General features: G+C 39.1%; 1 protein-coding gene across 3 annotated transcripts in view; it reads left to right on the forward strand.

Annotated features, from left to right (window-relative positions):
• Positions 1-3,174: 3,174 nt before the first annotated feature.
• il34 (interleukin 34) overlaps positions 3,175-27,135 on the forward strand; it is an 87,894-nt gene continuing 63,933 nt past the window's right edge. For 2 of the 3 annotated variants that reach the window (XM_038274717.1, XM_038274716.1), the window contains exon 1: positions 3,175-3,280. In XM_038274717.1, coding sequence (XP_038130645.1) covers positions 3,241-3,280 — 40 coding nt within the window. In that variant the 5' untranslated portion in view covers positions 3,175-3,240. Of the gene's footprint in view, positions 3,281-15,741; positions 15,823-27,135 lie in introns of those variants that run through there. The other variant, XM_038274718.1, reaches the window with a different exon arrangement.

Here is a 27,135-nt window from a genome sequence, read left to right on the forward strand (position 1 = left end):
TCTCATTTCCTGGTGTTCATCAAAGCAGAGCACCCCTAAGCTTCTCTTTTTGGATTCAGATAGAGATGCATCATTTTTGTCCACAATAACAGAAAAAAATATTAAAAAATTGTGATGCCAGTATCAGAGGCAATCAATCCACACTTCCTTTGCCCTGTTTCTAATCTGTTGCTCCTTCCATCTCTCTCTATGAACATGATCGTCTATGATCTATCCCACAGGTTGAACAAATGATCGACATGCACTCTGAAAACTCCTCACAGCTGGAATATGATAGCCATTCTCTACAGTCCTTTGGAATATCATCAAAGCATGCAGTAATACTGGGAGGGTATTATTTATTTTGCAATGTGTTGTGCAGCCAATCAGCTCTGTGGGGATTAAATCCGTTCAGTTTTTACTTTACAACAAGTTTGGTCTAAATAGGATGAAGATCAGGAAGATGTGTTTGATGGGATGTGTTGTAATAAAACCAGCTAATTATAAGTAAGCAACATATTTTTTCTTTAAAGGAGCACAGCAGAAGTTCTACATTCTTTGCAGAAGTCTGCCCCCTCTGGCGACAGGTTAGAATAACATCAGCGGTTTAAGAAGAGGAAGTTATCATATCTGATCATTTTTTCTCATGAATATAAGAATTCTATCACAGCATCTTACCTTTTAGCAAAAGAGGCTCGACCTCAGGTCGGCTTTTGTTCCAGGAGCAGGTCTAAGCTCCCTCCATTTGTTGACAACTGCTTGTCTCAGCATCAAAGTGAAATACAGATGAAAGCAGACAATAACCCAAAAATAAAAAAGCCGCAGCATAAGGAAAAATACAGTTAAAAGTAGTTAATAACAGCAAAGTAAAAAAAATCAAGAAGGGTGCACAAAAAAGAGTCACTTTAACAACGGTGCAAAAATGTTTGTATATATGCATGTAAACCTCCAAGCAAAACTTTATTAGAAAGTTAAAGACGGCGAAGCAGCAGGGATTTAAACACTTACTGGGTTTGTGAGAAAAAATGAGGGTTATAAAGTCTAACAGCTGCAGGGAGGAAGGATCTGCGAGAACAATCATTTTTGCTTTTACGATGCAGCAGTTTGTCAGTGAAACAGCTCTGCAACAGCCTCATGCATGGACTGGGACACATTGTGTTATTTTTGTCAGGGTTCATCTCTCTCCCACCACCTGCACTGTGTCCAGGGCGCATCGTCGGACAGAGCTGGCCTCTTGATGAGCTTATCTGAGCGCGAGCAGGAGATAAGCTGCCGCTGTAAAGAACCACGCCACGGAGGATGGCTGATGGCTCCACAGAGAATGAATGAATGACTGAACTAAGACTGAGCACTGATACTGATTAATAAAGGCTCTTTATTAAACGATATGCGTACTTATGCAACCTGGCTGCCATTATTTTTTTTTTACGCACATTTAAAAATACTTACCCAAAATGCTGAACATTGAGATACATCAGTTCTAAAGTTAAGAAGACATACAACGACAAAGCTACTCATGCAAACGACCCAAAAACATGAACACCAGGATAAAAAAGAGGAGCTTTAAATAATGATTTGAATGAATGAGTAGAGAATCCTGATGAACATGGAGAGGAAACCTGTTCCCTAAGCGCAAAGTACCCCAGAGCTTCAGTGTTGTCCTCAGAAAGTCACCTGACCGGCTGCTGAGCTGAGCTGTAGCGCGTGAAACAGAGAACAGGTGAACAAAACAGAAAATCCTTATTAATACCACTTCCTGCAGCAGATTCAACTGTTTTGGTGGTCATTTAGGTGATCATATCAAGTTTAACATGAAAACATGTAAGGAATTACTTTAACCCCTGGACACCTGCATTAATATATATGTATATTTCAAATAAAAAAAATCCTAGAAGGAAAAATTGCAGTCTGTGTGTGTCTGTACAGCCTCTGTGTGTCTGTACAGCCCATCCAAGAACACAGAAACACAGAAAAGACAAAACACAGACATTATACTCGGTGTCCGAGGCCTTGCTGCTGTTCAATCGGAAAAACTCACACGGAGAAAAAAGACAATTAGAAGAAATTTATTGATACAATTACTTGGTCTTTGGCGCTCAGACCTCGGCAGGAAACAGCACTAGATTTTGATTGATATGAATGAACAGGCGTAAAGAACAGGTCAGTTCCCCCCCCAGGCCTGAAACTGGTGGTGGAGTGGAGATAGATGAAGTTGGTCAGTCTGTAGACTGCTGGTTAGAGAGACGGTCTGCTGAGCTTTATGGAGCGATCCAGTGGACTGCATGAGCTGATACTAGAGCTTCACTCAGGGACCTGGAAGATGGAAGTCCAGCTTGGATAACACAGGTTGAAAGAACCTGTCCATGATGAGCAAGCATAAAGCGACAGTGGGGAGAAAAACCCCCCATTGGGAAGAAGCCTCTGGCAGAACCAGGCTCAACATGGCGGTCTTCTGCCTGACCTGTTGAAGTGAGACAGGGAATGCAGGAAGAGTCCAGAAGGAATGAAACTGAAGGAAGTCCCACAGCGCATTTACCGCCTGCGCACCAGGAGCAAACAAGTTGTGGATCGGAGGCCTTTTAAGATGAACTTTGGATGCTGATTGGCTTTCGTGGAGTTGTGATTCAAAGCTGATTGGCTGTGTCGAGGGCGGATGAAGGGCGGCCTAGGCTCCATTTATAGAAAAATAAAAGGATCACAATGGGGAAGAGGAGTGAAAGAAAAGACATATTTGAAATTTATCCATAAAGGATACAGTCTGAGATTGCAAAAACTGTTTTTGTATATATTAAAAGGTTATTTCCCTTTAACTCAACGCCAAACTGTTTTGTTTTTATCATTCTATTTAAAGACAAACACAATTGTGTGACATTTATAACGGCTAATGGTAGAACACACCGTTGTAATGGAAGTAAGAGCACATGCTATCTTGGGTGTATACGTAATACAAAGCGTTTGTTGCAAAATTGCAAAAAGGGCATCAAGAGGTTAAGCTTCTGTCGTGTGGTAGAACTGGTATAGAAGAAGGTCATACCTGAGATTTTCTCACCTCTCTTCTCTGTTGTCTTTCAGACTGTTGGCTGCAGAGTTTGGAGCCGTGAACTGTCTCAGTCTGTCTGAGAGAGGCTCACAGGTTGCCATGAAGACCTGAGGCGGGGCGGCCCTGCGTGCCCCTCTGCACACCCAAGAGTGTCGTGTGTGTGTGTGTATCTGTGCGAACACACTGTGCTGCATTTAGAGCCCTGCGGAAAGCCGACCAGCATGCTGCAACCGTCCCTGTGCTTCCTGGGGGGGCTTTTGGGTAAGAGACACGAGCCTCTTTTTTGCTCTTCCTTGAGCCCCATCTCCATCTGAGCGCAATCTGCTGACAGCAGGAAACCTTTCTGAAACATGTCAATAATATGTGAGGATTGTGGGACGGATCGTCAAGCTGCAGGAGAATGCGTGTGTTCAGTTTACCGCCTGGAGTTCAAAAATGTCTGTTTTGAAACCTCTGCATCTGGTTTTAGGTACTTTTTTGGGAAACAGCAGGATATTTTAAAGATGCTGCAAGACAAAAACAGTTCACACCATCATGGATGTTTAACTAGATCAGCTTTTCTCCAAAGTTTGCATGGGTGGTCTGCATTGTGTCAAAACTTTTCAGTTCCATTGACGGATTAACGTCTATGTGTTGCTGCGAAAATTAGGTCTATGGTGGACAGCCATAAACTCCTTACATAATTCTCCTTACTTCATGCATGCTTATATCTTCAGAAAAAAAAAACAGAATTGTCCAGAACCGGATGTAAAACTTTGGTCACCAGCTGCTTTGTGAGTGAACACAGTTTGTTTTGGCTGCTCCTGTTCAGCTGTAAATGGCTGACCCAGGTGGATCTACTACGGCTGGATTTCAGAGGTCCTTTTATTTCTGTTTTATTTCTTCATCTGAAGGAAGGCGACCTGCCAGACAAATTAAACCCTTTTTTTATTGCATATTTTCAACATGTTTATGAAAACACAATAAAGATCTGCTTTTGATCTTGTTGGGATGCTGAATGTTGGCAAAAGAGAAATGCAGTGGTCTAAAAAAACAGCACTGATGAAACAATATGTACTGGATTGCAAATAAAGCAAAGCATATCAAATCAGAGTGTCTTTAAGTTGGAATAAATATAGATTAAAATTTTGACCCAACACATCAGATATGGGACCAAAATGAAATATTTTTTACAGTTTTCGTTTGGGATCAGGTTGCAACCTACAGGTAATGCTTATAAATAAAAAAACTTTTCCATTGGTGATAAAATAATATTTGTCTGTTGAATCTTAATTAGAGAAGGGCGTGTTTGGGTGCTACAATTAGAGCAGTGCAGCACTTTCAAACGCATAATATCATATGAAATACATATTAATATATTCAACTAATTCATTCGTAGTTTATAGTGACTTGAAAAATTGACTAAACCACCTTAGTTGTTCAAGAGATATGATGTAAACTGACACTGGATAGACTTTTTTATAAGGGCATTTTTACAGCCCCTTGGCTACATCTGGCCCTTTGCATCACTCACAGTCTGAAATCAAACACACATCAAATGTGTCTGCACATAAATCAGTTCTGCTGCTGTCTTCCTGTTTGCTAACTACATTAGCACTCTGGTCTATGCATTAAAAGGGTGCTCTGCTGCAAAGTGTTGAACATTAGATTGTTTTTTCTTTACAAAAGTAATTTACAGAATGCAGCCTACTGATCTTTCTGGGGGGTGTCCCACAAAGCTCTGCTCTCGGACCTCTCCTTTTTCATTTTGTCGGCTGCCAGTTGGTGTAATTTTCCCAAAAGAAATGTACTGTATCCTTTTATTCTTACGGTAATAATGCATATAAGGTGGATTTTTGCTCTTTGGCACATTGGTCAGTTCTCTGACCAGCTTCTCGATGACTGTCTTATTGGTCCTATTTATAGGTATATCCACTGGATTTTCTACATTTCAATTATTCTTGTTACATTTTTTTTTCCCTAAATCAATCTTGATAAGGGTAAGGTGGATGTATGGATGTCCTAATGTCTCCAGCAGGGCCCCTAAATTGATCTTTCCTCTCTGGCCTCACATGGTAAAACTCTAATTTCACACTTTGGAGTGAAGACAGATCCTTCCCCAAATCTTGACTGTAAAAAAAGGTGGTTGCAAAATTCCACTTAAATGATTAAGCTTGTTCTGTCTGAAGACAAATAAACATATTTTTATTCCAATGCTTTTTATTTGAGGACAGGTTAAACAATTTTAGCATGTCAACAACTGGTGCTAATTGCACTTTAACATTCTGATACTGCATTAATTCTGTGAGATCACACCAACCATTTGGTTTTCAAGCATGCTTTGTCCTCTCATGAGCAAGCACTTGAGCATAGGATACAAAACTAATCAGCTTCGACTCATTACCGAAACTGTGGGCAATATATACAAACATTTTGTACAAAATTAATCCACTACAGGTGGAATAATATTGCAACCGGAGTAGTTGGTTTAGTCCATTTTTAAATGACGCTTTTATATATTTAAGCACTTACACATAAATATTTGTCTTTCAGTTTAATTTCTGTTGCGGATCTCATGACCCCAACAGGTTGATCACCAACCCCAATTGAGGTCACGACCCCAGCTTTGGGAATCAATGGGCCTGATGCAACTACATCTTCATATACTTATGGTAAATTTCTCTTAGTTTTTCTCCTACTGTGGGCTTTTACATGACAGTCAGATTCAACAAACAATAACTGCAATAATTATTGGAAATTGTCCTCATAAAAGTGATGTAGGCCGTAAATGAGTAATAAGATAAATGTAAATCTGCATAATTACCTCCCTGATTTTTCCATAGAAGGCTACAAATTCCCACGCCTCTGACAATGACACAGTCTTTCCTCCACCAGACCCAAACAACCACATTCAGTGTGATAACAAAGCCAAGGAGCTGCCATGAAGGGAAATAAATGAAAGTCTGACCGTTAGGAGCTTTGCTGAGCTTTCATCCATATTCTGTTCCAGATGTTATTTCTATAGTAGCTTGACCTCACATAGAGTCCCTGACTGTTTTCTCTTTGGACAAACTGACAGCAAATGAAACCAGAGTCCCTGAAAACCGACATGCCAGCTGCAGGTGTAGTGACCCATAGTTCTTTCATCAGCCAATAAGAATGTCATTAATAATTGCAGAGCTGCATAATATATACTGATGCAGCCTATTAAAACGAACATTTGCTTTTAAGAAACAACAAATGTTGTCATTTATTGATAAATTGGGATTGGATAACAGCTGACTGATTGAACAAGACTCCTAAGTCCATCTTGAGTAATCGGAAAATTAGTACGTATGAGTGATTTTCTCCTAAATCACTTGTACATACTATTTAAGAAGGAATATGTGCGAATGAATGATTCTGGCATGGGGCCCAATGCTCTAAAGGTTTCAGATCCTCAGCCATTAAAGTTATAAAATGCATTAACAGTATAATCCTTCTGCAGTTAGACAGTTTTATGTATTGCTCTTTTGTAAAGCTTGACTTTAAATGTGGTAATGTTGTAATATGTTGGTAAAAAGAAACAAGAAGAGCTCTAAACAGAATAAAAGGCAGGATGATGGAAAACATAACCCGAATATTTTCTCTCTCATATGGAGGAACCCAGATTTAGGATATTTCTTCTCTTGTTATAGAATATCTGACTCATTTTATAGCTTTTAATTTCTGGGTAAAAAACAAACAAACAGCTTTTACAGGGATAAACATGTGAGAACCTCATAGAAACATGAGTTTAGACTGGTCAGTGGTCAAAGTTATAAATTATGACTTATTCGTACAATCTATTTATATGTTTTTTCTTTAGTCCTATTTTTTAAATCTGGGTCGCTACTAGATACTATTTGCTATATTGTGGCAAAAATTTATCAATGCAAACTTACACTCACCGGCCACTTTATTAGGTACCCCATGCTAGTAACGGGTTGGACCCCCTTTTGCCTTCAGAACTGCCTCAATTCTTCGTGGCATAGATTCAACAAGGTGCTGGAAGCATTTCTCAGGGAGTTTGGTCCATATTGACATGATGGCATCACACAGTTGCCGCAGATTTGTCGGCTGCACATCCATGATGCGAATCTCCCGTTCCACCACATCCCAAAGATGCTCTATTGGATTGAGATCTGGTGACTGTGGAGGCCATTTGAGTACAGTGAACTCATTGTCATGTTCAAGAAACCAGTCTGAGATGATTTCAGCTTTATGACATGGTGCATTATCCTGCTATCCATCAGAAGTTGGGTACATTGTGGTCATAAAGGGATGGACATGGTCAGCAACAATACTCAGGTAGGCTGTGGCGTTGCAACGATGCTCAATTGGTACCAAGGGGCCCAAAGAGTGCCAAGAAAATATTCCCCACACCATGACACCACCACCACCAGCCTGAATCATTGATACAAGGCAGGATGGATCCATGCTTTCATGTTGTAGACGCCAAATTCTGACCCTACCATCCGAATGTCGCAGCAGAAATCGAGACTCATTAGACCAGGCAACGTTTTTCCAATCTTCTATTGTCCAATTTCGATGAGCTTGTGCAAATTGTAGCCTCAGTTTCCTGTTCTTAGCTGAAAGGAGTGGCACCCGGTGTGGTCTTCTGCTGCTGTAGCCCATCTGCCTCAAAGTTCGACGTACTGTGCGTTCAGAGATGCTCTTCTGCCCACCTTGGTTGTAACGGGTGGTTATTTGAGTCACTGTTGCCCTTCTATCAGCTCCAACCAGTCTGGCCATTCTCCTCTGACCTCTGGCATCAACAAGGCATTTCCGCCCACAGAACTGCCGCTCACTGGATGTTTTTTCTTTTCCGGACCATTCTCTGTAAACCCTAGAGATGGTTGTGTGTGAAAATCCCAGTAGATCAGCAGTTTCTGAAATACTCAGACCAGCCCTTCTGGCACCAACAATCATGCCACGTTCAAAGTCACTCAAATCACCTTTCTTCCCCATACTGATGCTCGCTTTGAACTGCAGGAGATTGTCTTGACCATGTCTACATGCCTAAATGCACTGAGTTGGCTCCATGTGATTGGCTGCTTAGAAATTAAGTGTTAAAGAGCAGTTGGACAGGTGTACCTAATAAAGTGGCCGGTGAGTGTATTTTGACATTAAGGCAAAGATTATTATTATTGTTAACATTATGACATTTAACTTTAATTTTCCTAACTGAGGCAAAACCATTCAGTATAGAAGAGTTTCTGAAGGATTGAAACTGGCAGAAATAAAATATAAACCGCTGCAAAGTAGCTTGTAGGTATCTAAAAATACTTAATAATGCAGATTTAATAAAATAAATAAAATATGGTTTAACTACACAATGCATATATTTACCACCTCACAGATGGGAAGAGAGTTGAAGTTAGCATATAGATCCACAGATGGGAGCTATAAGATAGCAGTTTTACACACTAATTTAATGTCCAGTGACAATTCACTCCAAGTAAATAGACCAGCAATCTTCGAAGCTCATAAAAAACTTCAAATCAAATTTACATGCTTGCGTTTTGTGCAAAGGCAAATCGAAATAAAATCTCAATTTTGATTTTTGACAAACTGATTCAGCCCTTATATAAAAACATTAACGTATTTCTCATGTTTTAAATTAATTTGTAAATTTCGATTGTGTTGTTTTACGTACTGGGCAAGGTATAGATTTCCACTTTAATACCACAACGCTGCCAGTTTTGGTCTTTTATAGATTTAAGCCCTTTTAGAGAAATATATGAATTCTAAGTCACTTTACTATCAGCTGAAACAGTATAGTAGAAAACACCAACAGTAAGAGTATTAACCCTTTATAGGGCAAGGTAGTGTTTTTGATCACTTGCATAGCCCTTACAAAGGGAGTCCCCCATCACTTAGTGAGGTCTAGAAGCACAAGATCTATATCCAGGAATTAAGCTATGATACTGCGACATGGTTGCACATCTTATTTTGGCATTTGATCAATTAGATGACCCCTTGAATGATCTATTACCTATTGTAAATTAAGTTGGAAAAAAAAGTTAAGTCAAGAAAAAAAAGGTAAAGTTAAAAAGTTAATAAGCCTAGTTAACTATTATATTTAGGTTTATAAACTAAGAAATGTAAGTGCCAGTATCAGCATTAATGCCCCTAAGGTTATGTTGTACCAAAAAAAATGTGTTTCTTTTACTCTTAGAGTGTTTTTCATGATTTTCTTTTGAAGGCATTTTTGTTATTTTTCTTAATATATTTGGGAAAGTTGGCATTTTTATTACATTGACATTAATTTTTCCCATCAAAATGTTTTGAATGTTCCAAAGGCAATAAGGACTTGTCCTTGATTCCAATAACACTATTGGCTTGAAATAGTGAATCAATTTTTATATTCTTTATTTTAATTTTAGGGGCCCCTTTATCTAAGGCCTCTCATCTATAAACCAGATGCTTCCTAGTCGCTCCCAAGAGGCGGCGTAAACTGGGAGCTGATATAGCTTAAGTGGAGGGAGTGTTAGAAGATATTATATCACAAACCTATTTCCTGACTTTTCCTAACGCTGTGCAGACCCGCAAAGTGTCTCTGTTAGTGGGAACAGATTGCTGCTCACAGATTACAAGATGACCTGACACAATTAGTCTAAACATACAGGGAAGTGTGAAAATCTGCACACTTTGCTTTTGAGAGGAGATAAAGCAGCAGACATCAGCAGTGACGTCTGGTTGCAGTAAGCCTAGCGCTATTCTCCCGCGTTACAAACAAAATCAAATGAACTACTAGACACATCTCCAATCAACAACAATTATTTAAGATTTCCAGAGGACTTCACCATTGAAATTCACCAGAGCTATAGTGAAACTGACAATGCCCACGTGCATGGCAGTTGGTTGTTGGAATACATCGTAAAAATGAAAGAAAAAATGTGTTATTTCACCTTTCCAATTCCTGATCCTCCACGGACGGGTTCGTCGTTGGATTGCCAACTTGAAGAGGTAGGATTTACCATCGAACACGTCATTAATCCGTTACTCTCCGCTTCGCATAGTGCACTGGTCGTCCCCATTATGGATAATAGTGCGTTTTGACAAACACCAGATACAGCTGTGGGACTTGCTCAACAGCCGCTACCACACCATGACAAACCGTTAGGTGGCAGTAGTGTTCTTTGACAAACTTTGATGTCTCCAGTAAAGCACATTCAAATGAAATTACACTTAATTAAAAACACTTATGATTTATTGAAAAGTATGTAACAATTTCATACTTAAAGTACTTTCAGGAGTTTGTATTGTGAATGCAACTGGACTTCTCCTTTAAGAGATGCAACAATTAAAAATCTGAGCCGACATTGTCATTAGTATTGCTGTGATAACCAGATTTTTGGACACTGCGAAGAACCAACCACAGTGCTGACATCATTCTCTGCTTCAGTTATGCTTCAGTTAAACACCCACAAACCCCAGCTGCATTGCTATTACTGTCACATGACCAAACCTTCCCCTCCTGAAACAAAAAGACCAACTGAATGGAAATGAATATTGGTTATGAATATCGGCCCAGTGTGACTCATAGGACTGAAACATTAATGCCCACATATCCTGATTTTTTTCAGAATAAGGTTTTAGTGAGTATTTCTATTCCCAGTCGCATCCAGCATTGAACAAAGAATAACGTCTGCATTGACCCGCTATGCAGGTAGGATACGTTGGGCTGTTAACTGTTCAGGCAGAAAGGGTTACATTTGGTGTTATAATAGACTAGAGAGAACAGGGGATCCGTGACCCCTAGGGGGTCAACGGAGGTACTGCATGGGGGTCGCGAAAGTTTTGAAATTTGTTTTGCTAATTGAAATGTCTTTATATCCACATTAACATGAATTCAACGCATGTAAACAGATAAATGGAGGCAGAAGATGTCTTTCAGTCATCAATGCTAACATTCAGCGACACACAGGAGCTCTTTCAAGCTGGGCACCGTTTCATTCACAACACCTGTCCCATCAACCAGAAGAAATACTTTAATAATCCCAGGGTGAAATTACTTTTTGTTTACATAACTCCATCTGTAATAGAGTGACTATAGGACCAGTTTGATAGAACACAATTTAATACATTAATTATAATCAGGGGGTCCCCCCTCTCTCTTGCCATCAGTTTGGGGGATTTTAGCCTGGAAAACGTGGAAGACCCCTGGACTAGAGGAAAAAGATAGGAATCCATCCTCTGCTGTCCTTTGTATTGTGGTCAAGTTTTCTCAGCTGCATGTAAAGTTGCGACCTACTCTGATTGGGCCGATCGGTTCGTCTGTGGCTGAGCCGTGCTAACAAAGGACAGAGAAGTGAGGAGACCATGGAGAGGATAAACTCTGTGAGGGATGGCTGCCCAGGGAGTCACTGAACTGAACCAGATCTGAATCTGCTTTCCAAACAGAGGTTAGGGTTAGCTAACCGTTCTATTGTTTTCTTAAGCCTTTCTAAACCAGCCAATATTTACATTCCCTTTCACACCGAGGGTTGAAACGAAATGTCCGTGTCTGTTGGCAGAATTCAGCTTCCATGTTAGCCTTTGGTGGCTCTGAGGCGGAGTGACCCTGTCCTGTTTGGGATACAGCCCTGTTTCCTTTTGAGAATAAATATGTTTTCCATCTTCCATCTGCCTCTTCAGTTCTGTTTGTTTTTAACTGCAGCTCTTCACTTTAGATGCACACCACATTCTTTTCGACTGCTTTAATAAAAATCCCACTTTCCTGATGTCCTACGGCCTGCCTTGAAGTGACCCGTTTGTCTCGTTTAACCATTGACCACAGGTCTTGTGTGTTTTTAGAAGCCACTCTGGCTGAATTCGCAACCTGTTGCTGGTTTGCAAATAGACACAGAAAGGAGTGGATCCTGTTTCTGTTCCTTGTTTGGTGGAGTTTATCTGAAAAAGGCAAATCTTCCTGATTATGTTCTATGAAATGAAAAGACAAAGCCGTAGTAGATCCACCTGGGTCAGTTTAATGTGTTCCTCACTTTGATTAAATTTGTTTGAGTAGTTATGACTCTTGCTGAAAAGAGCTGAGGACTCGCTTGGAGGATTAAAGCGTTCAGGAGACTAACTGAGCAGGGAGGTTCCCACACCGAAGGGTTTCAATCATTAATGAACTCATATCTCACTCTTGGACTCTGCAAATACTTCCTGCATACTTCCTTCTTGCTAGAGGAAAAAAACCAAGCTGGGAATATTTACGCTGCTTTGACCGTTATATAGAAACAGCAGAGTGTGATGAGTGGCTAAAGAAGCCAAATCAGGTGATTGAGTGAAAACGTTATCTTTCTTTGATTTTCCTTTTTTCTTTTCTATACATGTTTATGTTTCTTATTCAGGACCACATGTGATGCCATTCTGTTCTCAGGGGCCTTAAAAGCCTTGTAGGGAACAAAGATTGGTACATTTCCTTAATGTAATATAATAGAGTTAGAGGTACAATTTGAGCCAAGTGTAGATTAAGACTAGGAACATGGGGAAGTGATCAGATTAATGGAAGTTCCTGTGTGTTAAGATGTGGTGTTTGAAGTTGAAGCAGCTTCAACATTCCCATCTCAGCTGGAAGAGAAGAGGAAAACCATCATCTGTGTTGTTCTTTGACAGGACGCCTGTTTGGAATGGAAATTAAATCAATCAGATGTATCTGTTCCCACACTGCTGGTGAAACCCAAACAGGTCATCAATCAAAATGTTCGGCTCACTGGGCAGTAAAGCGCTGGGCATTTGGTAGCCATATCGTTCTACACTGTTCATGTGTAGAGAATTTCTACACAGATGCCGGTGGGAAGCCTTGTCCTGCTGGAGCTCCACGTCTAAGCTGTGTTTTTGTCAGCAGCAACATCAATCCAACTTTAAATGGCTGACAGAAAGTTGGGTTTTACCTCACTGTCAACATTTTCAATCCTTTTACATGTCCGACAAAATGCTGGCATACTTTGGATAAATTATGGGTACACGGTCATTCGACATACGCTCTGGACTCTTTATGAATATGCCCAAAATTGAAAAAAATACATAGAAAGTTCAGCGTATGCTATCATACCTTGATGCTGACCATCAAGGTATGACCGGGGCTTAAAAAAATATGCACAAGTGTAGTTGGTTGCACAGGCTCCTCTCCTGTGGAACCAACTACCAGTTTTAGCCGTGAGGCAGACACCCTGTCTACTTTTAAGGCTAGGCTTAAAACTTTCCATTTTTATAAAGCTTATAGTTAGAGTGGCTCAGGTTATCCTGAGCTATCTCTATAGTTATGCTGCTATAGGCTTAGACTGCTGGAGGACATAGGGACCCCTTTTTTCATCATTCTGCTTCATTCTATCTCTATTCTCCAACTCTGCAGAATTCCTTTGTTCAATCTAAAACGCTAAGCTCTCTCTGCTTTTTCTCATAGTAGCTTCATCTGGCCTGTTCCTGTTTGGCTGTGACTCCATCCTGGAGATCAGCTGTGCTCCTGCCATCAACACCTTTGTTTATAGATGTTTAAGCTCATCCTTTTTTCCAGTCCAGTTTCTCTTACTGTGACTGGCTGGATGTGCTCTCTTAGTCCTCTGACGTGGGTCTTGCTTGGAGCTCGTCTGCCTGGCTATGTGTTCGCTGGATGGGGCCACCTGTGGAGCTGGTTGACAGTTGCCTTTTATCTCTGTTTCTTTCTGTATGTCTGCTTCTGCTCAAACTGAGCCCGTTTCTGCTGGTTTTTCCTCTCCACTGTCGCTACAACCATGCTTAATGTGAGGGATTGCCTTGAGTGTCAATCAGCCGATGCAATCAACTAGTTTTCCTTAGCTAGAAAACCTTTAATGAATTTGACTGGATGATCTGGTGAACTGCACTGCAAAAACGATCTAGAAATAAGTAAAAATTTCCTTAATTAAGTATATTCACCCTTAATTTGAGTAGGTAAATGGGAAAGTTTGCCAATGGAATGAGTAATTTTACTCTTAAAATAAGATAATTAGATAATATCTACTTGAAATAAGACAATGCAATAGTGTTTTTTTATTTTAAGTGTAAATTGTCTTGGTCCATTGGCAGAATGTCTCTTTTACCCCCTTAATTCAAGAACAAATGCACTTACTTTAAGAAAAAATGACTTATCTAGATTTAGATTTTTTTGCAGTGTGTAAAGTGCCTTGAGGTGACATGTGTTGTGATTTGGTGCTATAAAAATAAACTGAATTGAATTAATTGAAAGTGTCCGGGTTGAAAGTTACCTGGCTAAAGTTAAGCTGTAAAAACTAGTTTGGTTTATGAAATTTAAATAAGCGAAATTTAAGGTTGTAAGAAAAAAGAAAAAACAATAATAATCGAGCTAATACTGAACAGTAACCTGCACACTGCAAAAAATTTTAATCTAGCTAAGTCATTTTTTATTAAAATAAGTGCATTTGTTCTTGAATTGAGGAGGTAAAAGAGACATTTTGCCAATGGAACAAGAGAATTTACACTTAAAATAAGAAAACACAATTGCATTGTCTTATTTCAAGTGCATTTTATCTAATTATCTTATTTCAAGAGTAAAATTACTCATTCCATTGGCAAACTATCTCATTTACCTGCTCAAATTAAGGGTGAATACACTTAATTTAACTTTTTACTTTTTACTTATTTCTAGATCGTTTTTGCAGTGCAGCTACAGATATATACCACCCTGGTTAATACCATGGAATCACCATAGGTTTTCCTTCCACACACATGGATATCTAAGGGATATTTTTTTAAATCTTTACTTTGGTTGACTGTTGTCTTCTTTTGTTCTCAGTTTTTTGTTCCTCTCGTCTTATACAGGTTTGGAAGCAGACTTATTGGAGTTACTGTATATCTTCTATGTTTCTATTTTTGCTGTTTTGTTTTATTTTCTCTCTTATCATTCACTCTTTCCTATCTCTGTCTCCCCTTAGTTCTTACCTCCTCTTTCTTTCTCACCTCCCTTTCTGTCTCTGTGTGCGTTGCATTTTTCATATTCAAGCACCAAGTGGAGCCTAATGGCAACATCCATAATGGTCAGAAAACATGTTTTTAAAAAGACTGACTTCTGTGTAGTGTTCCCTTTAACAGAAAGATCATAGTCTAAATGAACTGACTGAACAGATTACGTTTTAAGGTTTATTTTTACCTGTCGAAGCTATCTGTCATTGCACAAGAGGCCGGCAATGGAAAACAAGAGGGTAGCTCCTTCCAACGCGTGTCTGTCTTTAACGAACGTCACTGTTGAGGTGTTAGATGCCTTTCTGACATGTGAAAAGTATTTAGTCTGAATGAAGCGTACATGTAGGCAAACGCTGTGTCCAAATGCAGGCAGTGTTTTGAATACCAGCAAAGTTGTGTAGTTTCTCAAAAGCTTTTCTACATCAGCTTCCTTTATCTCCACTTTGCATGGAAACAGCAGATAACATTTTTTACGCCGTCACACCTCGCTGCTGCTTTCAAAGATCTTTGTGGATCTGAGACTTTAATCTTGGGGAGGACTTAACCCTCCCACCATGACATGTCTGAACCTCTATGCTGATAGCGAGCTGTAAAGAAGACATCCCTCCATCAGGTACTAATTTAGAGATTAGAAAGCAGACCTCTGATATGTATGAAGAAGTGGTTCTGATGAAGATCTTTCTCAGGGTAATTTTAGCCGTGATCCATATCTGCTTCCTCAACATGAAAACCCGGAGCAAACACTCTGATTACTTGAAGGAGAAGCTCTGAGCCATCTTCTCACCTCGGGTCTGATGGAACAAACTGATGGAACCGGTTTGTGTTCTTACATGGATCTCGTGTTGAAGAAACCTTGTTTTAAAAGGATTGAGGTATGGATTTCAAAAGAGTCTTTTCCTGAACTCCACGCTGGTTTGATTAGAATATTTGTGGCCATAGTTATGTTTAAACCTCTGGCCACACATCCATGTTTCCATTTCATTTTCAGTCTTTTAGGGTTTAGTTTGAAGGATCATTTCTTTATTTGCATTTTCATGTTTTTGTTGTTTAACTGTTGTGGTTAACATCTTAATCATCACTGATTCTTGGTTGTTCCTGATCTTCTTTATCTATAATGCTCTCAGACTTTTTCTGATTGTTATCAGTGATTGGTTAATTCCTCAGTTTGTGTCCTGACTTGCTGCGTATTCCTGCTCTCATGTCTTGCATGTCACTTCTTCTGCAGCAGCCATCTGTCATGGGTTTAAATCCAGCCCAGAGGCTTTCTGTGGCTCAGGGTGTTGCTGAGGCACCCTGAGTGGCAGTCTGTCAGATTCTGTCCTCATGAACAGAATCCCTCGGATCTAAACCAGTAGGCCACCACTCCTCCATTATTAGCCTTCTACATGCTTTCCTGTTGCTGTTCAGTAAAAGTATCAAGGAATCAAGTATCAGATTAAAATCATAGCCTCGGTCTGTTAAGAAGGACCTTCAGTCTAATCTAACCGGATCACCTCCTTCCACGTCTAGCCTGTTAAAAAAAGCAGTCTGGATTTTATTCATAGAGTTCTTCACTAATTAAAGGGGTCATAAAATGATTCTATAGGGTATGTGGTGCTGGTTCTTAAGATCTCTGAATAGGGTGTGTAACATTGGTTGGGCTGAAAATGGCATCTTTGCTGTTCTATGATCCCTAATGCAGCCTGGTTAAAAGCCCTAAAATCAAACAACAGGTTTTCTTCCCTTTATGGTATGATCATGAATATGCTGATGAAGGTTCTCAGTCATCCAGGTCAAAGTCATTCCGTAAAAATTCAAAAAATATCCACTGGACTTGGTTTTCAAAGTCTTTGAAAACCAAGTCCAGTGGATATTTTTTGAATTTTTACGGTATGATCATGAATATGTAGATGAGCTGTGCACTGATTGGTTGAGAATGCACTCACTCACTGAAACATCGTTGATATGGTAGGGTGACCAGACGTACTCTTTTTTCCGGACATGTCCCACTTTTCATACCTAAAAAAAAATGTGCGGGTGGAATTTTTTTGACAGGATATCTCCGTGCAGCCTGGAACACTGCATTTACGCCCGTAGTTCTGGCTCATTTTCAATAGAGCAACCTCCTGCTTTGAAATTCTTGTAGAAGTAAACCCAACTGTAGGCTAAACAGCTAACCTGGTGTCTTACATCTACCTCTAGTCATGTTCTTGGGCCTGTGAACCAGTGGGCTGGTCTGTATGTCAATTTCAGGGCGTGACAAAAGTACAGGCCAGAACCAAATAAAGCAACATCCCAGAGTTTACTTCAGCTTACGGCTTCTTTTGGATTTGCCCGTTTTATGCTGGAAGTTTAGAATTGTGATATTTGCAGAGAAAGGAGGCGTGGATGGGGTTTAAACTTCTCTGTATGTCCATTTCACCCACTGAACTATCGTTATTCATCTATGACAATGGAAACTCAGTTTTGCATTCTATGACCCCTTTAGACATAGACTTAGACAGATTTTATTTCTCATTTTGTTTACACAAGTGTTAAACAAAAAAAAATATTTATCTGGATCAGCTCTGGACAATTTCATCTTATTTAAAAGTGCAGCCTTGAAAAATAGTAAAAAAATAAAAAAAGTAAATAAATATATATAAAAAAAACAGTAATATAAACATATGACTGTAAATTTACAGTTTAAAATTTTTTTGTTGTTGTTTTTTTCTTTAAACCTGTGGATCCTTTTGTTGTTTTTTTCTTTAAAGCTGTGGATCCTCTTCATCACCAAAGCTACAGCATTGAAAGTCTAGGAAATTAAAGTTTAATTTCATTTCAAGAGTTCTTTTCAGTAGAATGAGTTAAACTGACCATAAATATGAAAGATAAAGGATGAGAATTCAGGGGTCTTTTAAATATGGACAGAAAATTGGAGTAAAAATTATAAAATATAACTTTGAAAAAGATATGTTCTAATGTTACAAAAAATTAACTTTTAATAGTATTAATATGAAAAAGAAGAGGATTTAAAACTGAACTTTTATTCTATTGTTTTGTTCTTATCAACATTTTGTTAAAAGTTTGCTACTCAGTGGGAAATAATACATTGTTGGAAAATGTTGATAGATATTTTTTTGTCAAACGACTGTAATGATAATGGTATAGAGATCAAAGTAAAAAAAAAACAATTTAAAAGATGTTTTTTTTAATCCGGTATTATCTTTTTTTTTTGTAAAAAGCTTCCCGGCTAAAGCTAAAATTGAAACCCTTTCAAATTGGTGTACCAGGGGTTATAGATGATCAACGATAAATTACATGAAACAAACAGAAGAACCTGGATAATAAAAGTAATTTTCCCACCTGGCTTCATTAGGGCCATAGTGGAGGGGCCAAAGAGCCACATGCTGCCCTGGAGCCACAGATTGTTCTAGATAAACACTTCTTATCACAAAGCCAATATAATAATTCAACTATTATTTATTTGGGCTGATTTTCTCATTTTTATTTGCCAAACAGGCTTTGAGCTGCGAGAGAAAATGATTGATTTGTTTATTTATTGGCTCTGCTGTAAATTTAATGAAGTGTTGCTTTTGCAGAAATACAGACCAGCCATGTTTTTTTTCTGAACTGAAGGTTATTAAAATATTGTTCCAACACCTGCTTCACGTCAGAGCTATGCTGCGGTGCTTTCTGGCCTTTTTTCCTCACAGCCGTACCAAAGAGTATGAATGTTTGCAGCCTTGCTCACTATTTTCTCACACGTATTCATCTGGTCTGATCTTAATATCCAGAGAATGCTTTGACAGACCTCCCTGGTTTGTGCCGATTTGTCCTTTTTTCTGCGCTGCGTTTCCTGGATATTATCTTGTGGTCGCTCCGCAGAGCGGAGGTCAAATGATTGCTTTCATTGGTGGCTCGGAGAAACCATCAGCGGCTGTCAGTTAGTTCTTTCTAACAGAAAGTTCTCAGTGCTTAACATGTCATATTTTTGAACTTGATTCTGTCAGAAAACTCCCAATAAAAATATATTTAGCTCTAAAACTTTAATTCCCTCCTCCCTCACTAATGGGTCCATGGTGCCTGAACTTATAAGATCAATTTAAATAATTTCCCCGTTAAATTTCTCACTGGAGGAATTAAGTCTGGATTGTTCAGCACCATGTCTAAGTCGAGTTGAACGCAGACCACGCTCTGACTCGCAGGTTTTCTTGCGAAATACGCACCTTTGCTCCCTGCTTTGCTACCTGTGGTTTTATTTTTAAAGGGGTCTTTCATCTAGCAGATGAAAGCCGGTATGCAACGCTTGCTGACTGGGAGCGTATTCTGGAAACCTGATGGTAGGAGAGGCTGTTCCTCTGGGAGTGAGAATGGACTCTGGATTTGCAATTCATGAGGGTCAAAGGTCACTGCAGCCCTCCCCCTCACCCTCTAGCTGTGTGGTATATATCTGAGTCAGATGTCCTCACAGCAGCGCCTGAACCGAGGCTCTTTTCTGCCGTTAAATGCTGTGAACTGATCATTTTTACTGGATAACTAAAGAATAATTTTCAGATTTAATAGACAAAGAATGTCCTGTTGTAATTATGCTTGTTTATTGTTCAGCATTTCTGTAGAAGTCCAAAGTCCTTTAATTTGATGTGTCGGGGCAATGAAGCAGTTATTTTTGCGTTAAGGCATAAAAGAAACCCTTCAGTGAAAATGAGCCAGTGGCTGAAATGAAGCGTCCTTATTGTTAGGATAATTATCACTGAAGATGTGTGAGTTTATTACACCCTGTTATTGGCTGCCTGTTGCGTTTCACAACTCATGTTTTAATCAAATGTTCAAATTTGATTAAATCAAATAATTTTTTATTTATTTATTTTTATTTTGTTTTTCATTGTGTGTGATACATGTACACTTGCGCCTTAATCCTTATTTATCTTGATATACTGTATATATATTGTTTATTCTTAATGCACCTTTTTCCTCCTTGTTTGCACCTTCTTTAATTACTATGCCAATATGTGACCAGTAAATTTCTAATCTAATCTATACTAAGACAGTTCCTCTGTTTGAATATACAGTTATAATCATTATTCTGTATGTGGCAAAGATTTAGAAATGGATTGAGAGCGGTGTCCTTCAGCTAAGAACAAAGTGTAATATATTGATAAGGCTGGAGCCATGGATGTCTAATCATCTGCTAATGTGTATCATGTAAAATAAGATGATGTAGACTGGAGATGTATAAAATGCCTTTTTTACTGTTAATTGGGGCCACTTCCTGAGAGGTGAGCAGCTGCCTTCTGTACATTCTAAGAAATTTCTCCGACGCCGGGATAGAATAATCCTACAAAAAAAAAAAAAAAAAAAAACTGTCATGTGGACGCACTGTATATTAGAGATGTCCCGATCCAGGTTTTTGCACTTCCGATCCGATACCGATATTGTTTTTGGACTTCCGATCCGATACCGATACTGGCCGATACCAGCCTATCCGAGCATGTATTTAAGTTTAAGTTAAAGTATTTAGCCTTAGTTGTAAGACTCATGTTGAAAAGGGTTTTAGTACTCTTGATAACATCTAGCCAGCTGAATTAGGTGAGATTGAATAAAACACAATGCTTGGTAACAACAAACTTACCTGTTTATTAAGAGATAAACACAAACTGGACAAAATTATGAATAGCAATCTAATATTGCACAGTGAGCAGTAAAACCGTAAACAGTTAAAGGTGCAAGTATTACTGTAAGTTTTAATAAAAATGCAAAACAGACAAGAGTGGAAAATATTCTATTAACTTCAATCAGGACTCTACTTGAAAAAAGACACTGCTTAAAAAAAAATCAGTGCAAATAACAGTGAACTATTACACAAAAATGCCTTATACTCCCCAATGTCCTCCACACCTAGTCTCCATCTACACATCGTGCAGGATAAAATAATCCCACACGGCTGACATTTTCCCCGCTATCTTCCAATTCACCTGTTTTAATGGTTAGGCCGGGAGACAGACCCAAAAAGACCCGTGGGTGTGTTGAAGGTGTTCTGAAAAATGCGGACCGGATTCGGGGAACACTGTCGCAAAATAGTGGAATGGATCGTTTCAATCGGCGAAACTGGAAAATACGGACTGGATTTTTTTTTAAACTGGATCGGCAGTCTGGATTGGCATTTTTACATGCTTTGCCGATACGCATTTTTTTGCCAATATCGGTGTCCCGATCCGATACGTGGATCGGATCGGGACAAGCCTACTGTATATATCTTATATTTCCCATGCACTATTGTATTCCTTTGGCACCTTCTTATTCTCCTTTGACTATGTTAGCTGATGTAACAAGTACATTTCTCCACTGTGAGATCAATAAAGTCAATCAATCAATCATTCCCCACTGCGAAGCACGGTAGTGGCAGCACATGCTGAGTGGATGAGTTCCTTCTGCAGGGACAGGCAGTTTGGCCCAGTCAAATGAATGGCATGATGATGGCCTTACACTGCAGGGGGATCAACACAAATGCCCGCCACACTTTTCAGATTCTTTTTGTTTCTTTCACACTTGTGCTGTTTTGTTTTAATGTGAAGCATAAAAGAAGAAAATCCACAGAAGTTTGGGCTGGAATCCGAGTCACAGGCGTCAGCGATTAAGATGATGTAGACTGGAGATGTATAAAATGCCTTTTTAACTGTTAATCGGGGCCACTTCCTGAGAGGTGAATAGCTGCCTTCTGTACATTCTAAGCAATTTCTCTGATCTGAGTAAGATTACAATTTCTATCAGAATCTGTTGTCATGTCTCCTGGTTATTTAATACATATAAGTTATGAAGTGTTATTCAAAGAGTTTGTCTTGAGTGATAGAGAGATAGAGCATCAGGGTGAATACACATCTTTAGCATTATTTTGTGTAACATGAACACAAAGGAAGGTCCGGTACTTGGACCGGATTGGACCCTGGCCAATGGGAGAAACCCCTGCTCATTAAACAGCTGGAGCCCCACTTTAATCTACCTCCTGTAGTGTGACGCCGGGGCAGAAATTTTTCCAGCAGCATGTCTGAGAACAGGTGTGTGATTGGTCAGGATATGGATGGGTGTTATATGCAGAGCTTACTCTTACTTCAGCTGCAGAGATCTGTCCAGCGATCTGGATAGTCTGAGGATAAGCTGGCAGAGGTGCTGAGAGGATATGAACATTTCTAAGTGCTATGGAGCATTTAGCTCTCCCTCGTCCTTATGAATCTAAAATAAACATCCTATCTGTTTTTCTGCTGCTGATGTGTTTTCTTTTCTGGCTGAGCTACAGGGGACATTCTTTGAGCTGGACACGGTTTATACAGGGTTTATACAGGAATGATAACTTTAATTTAATGCTTTTTAATGCTCTTTCAATGCTCTTACAAATAATTTCCGTGCCATCAGCAAGTACCTATGACTCTCATATATATATATATATATATATATATACATACACATATTTATATGTATATGTCTACATATATATATATAAATCAATATGTATATGTATATACATATTGGCAAAATCCTTCGTCATCTTAACCGTCGACAGGCTGCAGCCATGTCCCAACTTCCTTGATTGTTGTTTTGTTAACTCTTACATTGAAAAAAGGGACTTTATGGCCCTGTGTTATCTTATATTACCTCAGTTTTTATGTAAAACTAACCTCAAATTGCCATTTAAGTGCTTACCTCCATATGACACCTTTTATTAATGTGTTTGTAATATGTTTGCAACTTAACAGATACATGTAAAATGTACTTAGATATCAGGAGTAAAAGTTGTGCTTTTTTCCTGCCTGACCATTTATATTTTCATGTTGGAAATATTGTTTCCTTGTTGGCTGCACGGTGGTGCCCTTTTGGCTTTCAGCAAGAAGGTTCTGGGTTTGAACCGTTCTGCATCAAGGTTGCATGTTCTGCAATGCATGGGTTCTCTCTGGGTACTCCGGCTTCCTCTCACAGTCCAAACACATGACATATCAGGTTAATTGGCTGCTCTAGGTTTTCATTGAGTGTAAAATTTACTTGAGTTTGTTTGTTAAATCAACTTTTCTTAGTAAGAAAAATCAACTTAGATTTTATATAGTGAAATTTACAAAGAATTTCTATGTAGAAAAAGTTACTTAGCATTTTCTAAGTAAATGATTCTCCAATTTTATTTTAAGTTTACATACCTTTAACTGCAGATGTTTCCTCTGTGAGAATAAAAGTCACTTTCAAATCCCAAAGAGTATGAGTCTATAACTGATGGATGTAACGAAACTGTTTCACTCCTTGCCAGTTGGTGGCGGTAATGCACCTGAAAGCCGTTAAACCCGAGGAAGATGAGGAAAAAACGACATAGCAAATGTGATATCTAAGCTGATGTCTATGCTGAAATATTTTCTGTGTGTAATGTAACATTCAATCAGTGGTTTCTGATTCCATCTTCTTCCATCTCACCTAAATAAGGTTTCTGTCAAATTTTCAGGTGCATTACCGCCCCCAGCTGGTAGGGAGTGTTACAGCTTCACCAGGAGTTTTACATTTGTGATTAAAATTGTGGTTTAAACTAGCCTGGGTGCCATTCAGAACTTAGTCCCGCCCACAACATTTGAGGTCGGGAAGTTCGGTCTGGCATTGCTTAATAGCAGCGCGAGTATGCTAGCACAATATCTGGCGGGCCAATCAAATTGTCAGGGCGGGCTTTATACGATGATGGACAGATGATCAACAGTAACGTAATCAACCACGTCACCAAAGCGCGCTTGGGTGACAACAACAATGGCTGCCGCTAGAGAGTTGAGGTGTGTAGATTCTGCTATTAGGTCTGTTCTAGAAGATATCGACAGCAAATTAATTTTAAAAGAGGAACAGAGAAACGCGATCAAGGCTCATCTTCTTATTCTAGGCGTGCAACTGCACGCTTTGATTTTTGTTGACAACAACTATGCGTCGCTTAACATACGTCACGCACTCCGTTGCTCTTATTGGTTGTAGGTCTATCCAATTGAGTGCAGAGGCATTTTTTTTCCTGGTTCGTTCGAAACACGCCCCATAATCACAGCTCTATGGAGCAGCATCAGACTCATATTCTGACTAGAATTGAGTAGGACTACGTCAGGCTAGGTTTAAACAGTATTATTACAAAACTCTATCTATTTAGCTTTCAAACCCACCAGCGTTTACATCTAATAACTCATGAAAATTACAGCGGTAAAATGTTAACCAATATAGACATGTTAGACATTGTTGGAAAACTTCTCCAGAATTCAACCACCAGGTTCATTTTATGAACACAGCAAGCACCAAAGCACCATTAACACAGATATAGCAGCATGTCAAAATGTAAACATGACAAAGCAGCCACAACAAGCAATCAGGTCTTTATTTCTGCTGTTAAAAAAAAACTATTATTTTCGAGGATAAAAAAAACAACTTTGAGTCATGTTTGAACTGACGCAGCTTGGGCTGTGTTTTAATCACCCAATTTTATATGTACACCAAATTTATATATTCATAAACTAGAAGGTGTTAGCTTTCAAATAATGTATGACACATGTAATTTTGGCTAAGTTTTTTTCTTTTCCATTTGGGAATGCAAAATAGGCGAGGATTTCCCAAAATGAGGGGGATGTGTTAACTGGAAGTATTTATAGCTACTACAGTATAAATGAAGTATTTATAACTATTTGAATTTTCACAAACAGAACATCTGATGTAACATGTATGAATGAACATCAACATGACATCAACAAACAAATCTTAATTTCACATTTATTGATCTGCATTTAAAAGCTCAGAAATGTTGATATTTTTCATGGTCCCATTTAGTTGCTTCCCAATCGCAAACCCAGAATTAGTCAGCATGACCTGGGAACCCTTGGGATCTTCAAGGAGAGTGTTAGTGAGGGTAAAGATGGTAGGGATGGAACGGTTTTTGAAAACCGTCCGAACAGTTCGGTTCGACTGTCTCGGTTCGGTTCGCGTGTGTTTTGTTCGGTTCATGCGCTGCTCCTTTTTCTCATAGGTGAAGCGTTTACACTACAGAGCAGAAGGTGGCGGTACTGTGACCAAAGCCAACCACCAGTAGTAAACAAGAAGAAGAAGAAGCGAAGCAGTGTAGCCGGGTGTAGCAGAAAAAAATCAGTTGTTGTGGAGAATTGTGTGGGTATGGCGAGTGGGAAAGAACAGGAGTTGGAAGACGCGCCAGCAGCACTTTATAGGTCTGCTGTATGGGACCACTTTGCATTTAGAGTGACCTACGATGACGGCGGAAAGAAAGTTGTGGATAAAAGTACAACAGTGTGCAAGCATTGTGCAACACGTTTTGTTTATGCTAACAGCAACACAACCAACATGTCATGCTTAGGGATGGGGATCGAAACCCGGTTCCATCAAGGACCCGGTTCCACTTTTTTCAAAACCCGAAAATCAATAACGTTTGGGCTTATCGATACCACTATCGAGTCTGGTCGTTTTGTTTTTTTTCTCCCGGAGGTCCAGTGACATAATTGTGTGTCCCTCGAGTCGCGTCACAGCATTTAAATCTAATCAATCCAATCACTGCAGCATGTCCACCAATGTTTTGGAATGAAATTGTAAGCAAACAGATATTAAAAGTAAAACAAGTGAAGTCCGGCACTTAATTTTGCTCGCGATTTGAGAATGGCTGAACGGAAAGGACTCCTCCTCCTCCTGCTGCTGCCGCCGCGCCACAGTCGGGCCCGTCTTCATCATCCACTCAGAGTACCACTGGTAAGCGCGCACACAGACTTTGTAGCTTGTCCGGTCAGTTAAAAATAGTAATTGTGAAATCCTTCTTGTAATCGGAAGCATACAAGCTACTTTGCTTGAAAAGTAAATAAAGTTTCAGACGTGCTGCGTGATGATGTGTTCAGATTGGCTCAGTAAAACGACAATTAGGTTATCATGATGCGTTCAAGTGTAACGTAAAGAAAACGGGAAATTTAGTTTTTGGCGAGAAACATGAGTAATACAGTTGTATATTGCTCTAATTATTTTAGAATATATAATTAAACCACTCATGGCAACATTTATTAAAAATTACATTTAATTTAAAATACAATTATTTATTTGTTAAATATTTTCCTAATCACTAAAAACATGATGAAAAGTGACAGTAGGCAATACATTAACCAACAATTGTGAAAATATATTCTAGTTAGTTTTATGTCATTTCGAAGTGGCCTATTACATTAGCCATGTTTATTGAAGGCTAGAAACGTTTTTGTTATGCTCACTTGTTAAGCAATAAAAGCAATACCAGTTCTGTTAAAAAAATTTTGTTGCATCGTCTTTCCACCAAATAACAGAAAAGTATCGATAGTGGTATCGATAAAGACTCGGATCGATAAGGAGTATCGATAAAGGTATCGATATCAATAAATATTAACGATCCCCATCCCTAGTCATGCTAACCCCAAAATCCCACATACTCCGTCAGCGCTCCGTCCCGCTTCGCTCCAGACCGCCTGCACAAAGCAAAGCATACAGCCTCCGCTGTAGAGGGCATGCACAAGATGATTAAATTCAAAGCAGCGAAACATGCGGAAATGATCCATGGTTTCCGCGAATCTTTAAAAATAATTACAATTCATAAATTTTTTTGGATTCTTTCAATAATTTCATAGAGAAAAAATTTTTTTATTCATTTTTATAATTTTTTATTATTTTTTTTATTTTTCGGTGTAACAATAAACATATACCGAACCGAAAACCGTGACCACGAAACCGTGAACAGAACCGAACCGTGGATTTTGTGAACCGTTCCACCCCTAAAAGATGGCTGGATTTCCCTCCTGGATGGGATCTGTTGCCTCCCTGTCTTTCTGTCTGAGAGGGAAGAAGCACTGGATGGATTTATATGGAAGAAGGTTTAAAGTTTGAAATTTTTCTTCTTTTCAGAAAAGGTCAGCTCCACTTTTCCACCTTCTGTCACATTATAATCACAAACTTGGAAAGATTTTAGTGGAGTTTTAATCTTTACACCAACACAAAGGAAATATAATTAAGGAGGAAGAAGCAAATATGAAGAAAAAAAACTGTTAGAGGTTTTAAAAGTATGGCTTGCATTTTATATTACCCCCCAAAATCGGTGGTTAAGTTCCACCGATTTTTCAGATTTGCCTAATCAGTAAATGGAGTCCGCCTGTGTGTCATTTTATCCGAGAATAAACATCGCTGCTTTGTGAGCCTCAGAGGTATAATAGAGAACA

This window comes from Cyprinodon tularosa, unplaced genomic scaffold (assembly GCF_016077235.1).
Source record: "Cyprinodon tularosa strain WSP-4 unplaced genomic scaffold, ASM1607723v1 ctg927, whole genome shotgun sequence".
Taxonomy (NCBI): Eukaryota; Metazoa; Chordata; class Actinopteri; order Cyprinodontiformes; family Cyprinodontidae; genus Cyprinodon; species Cyprinodon tularosa.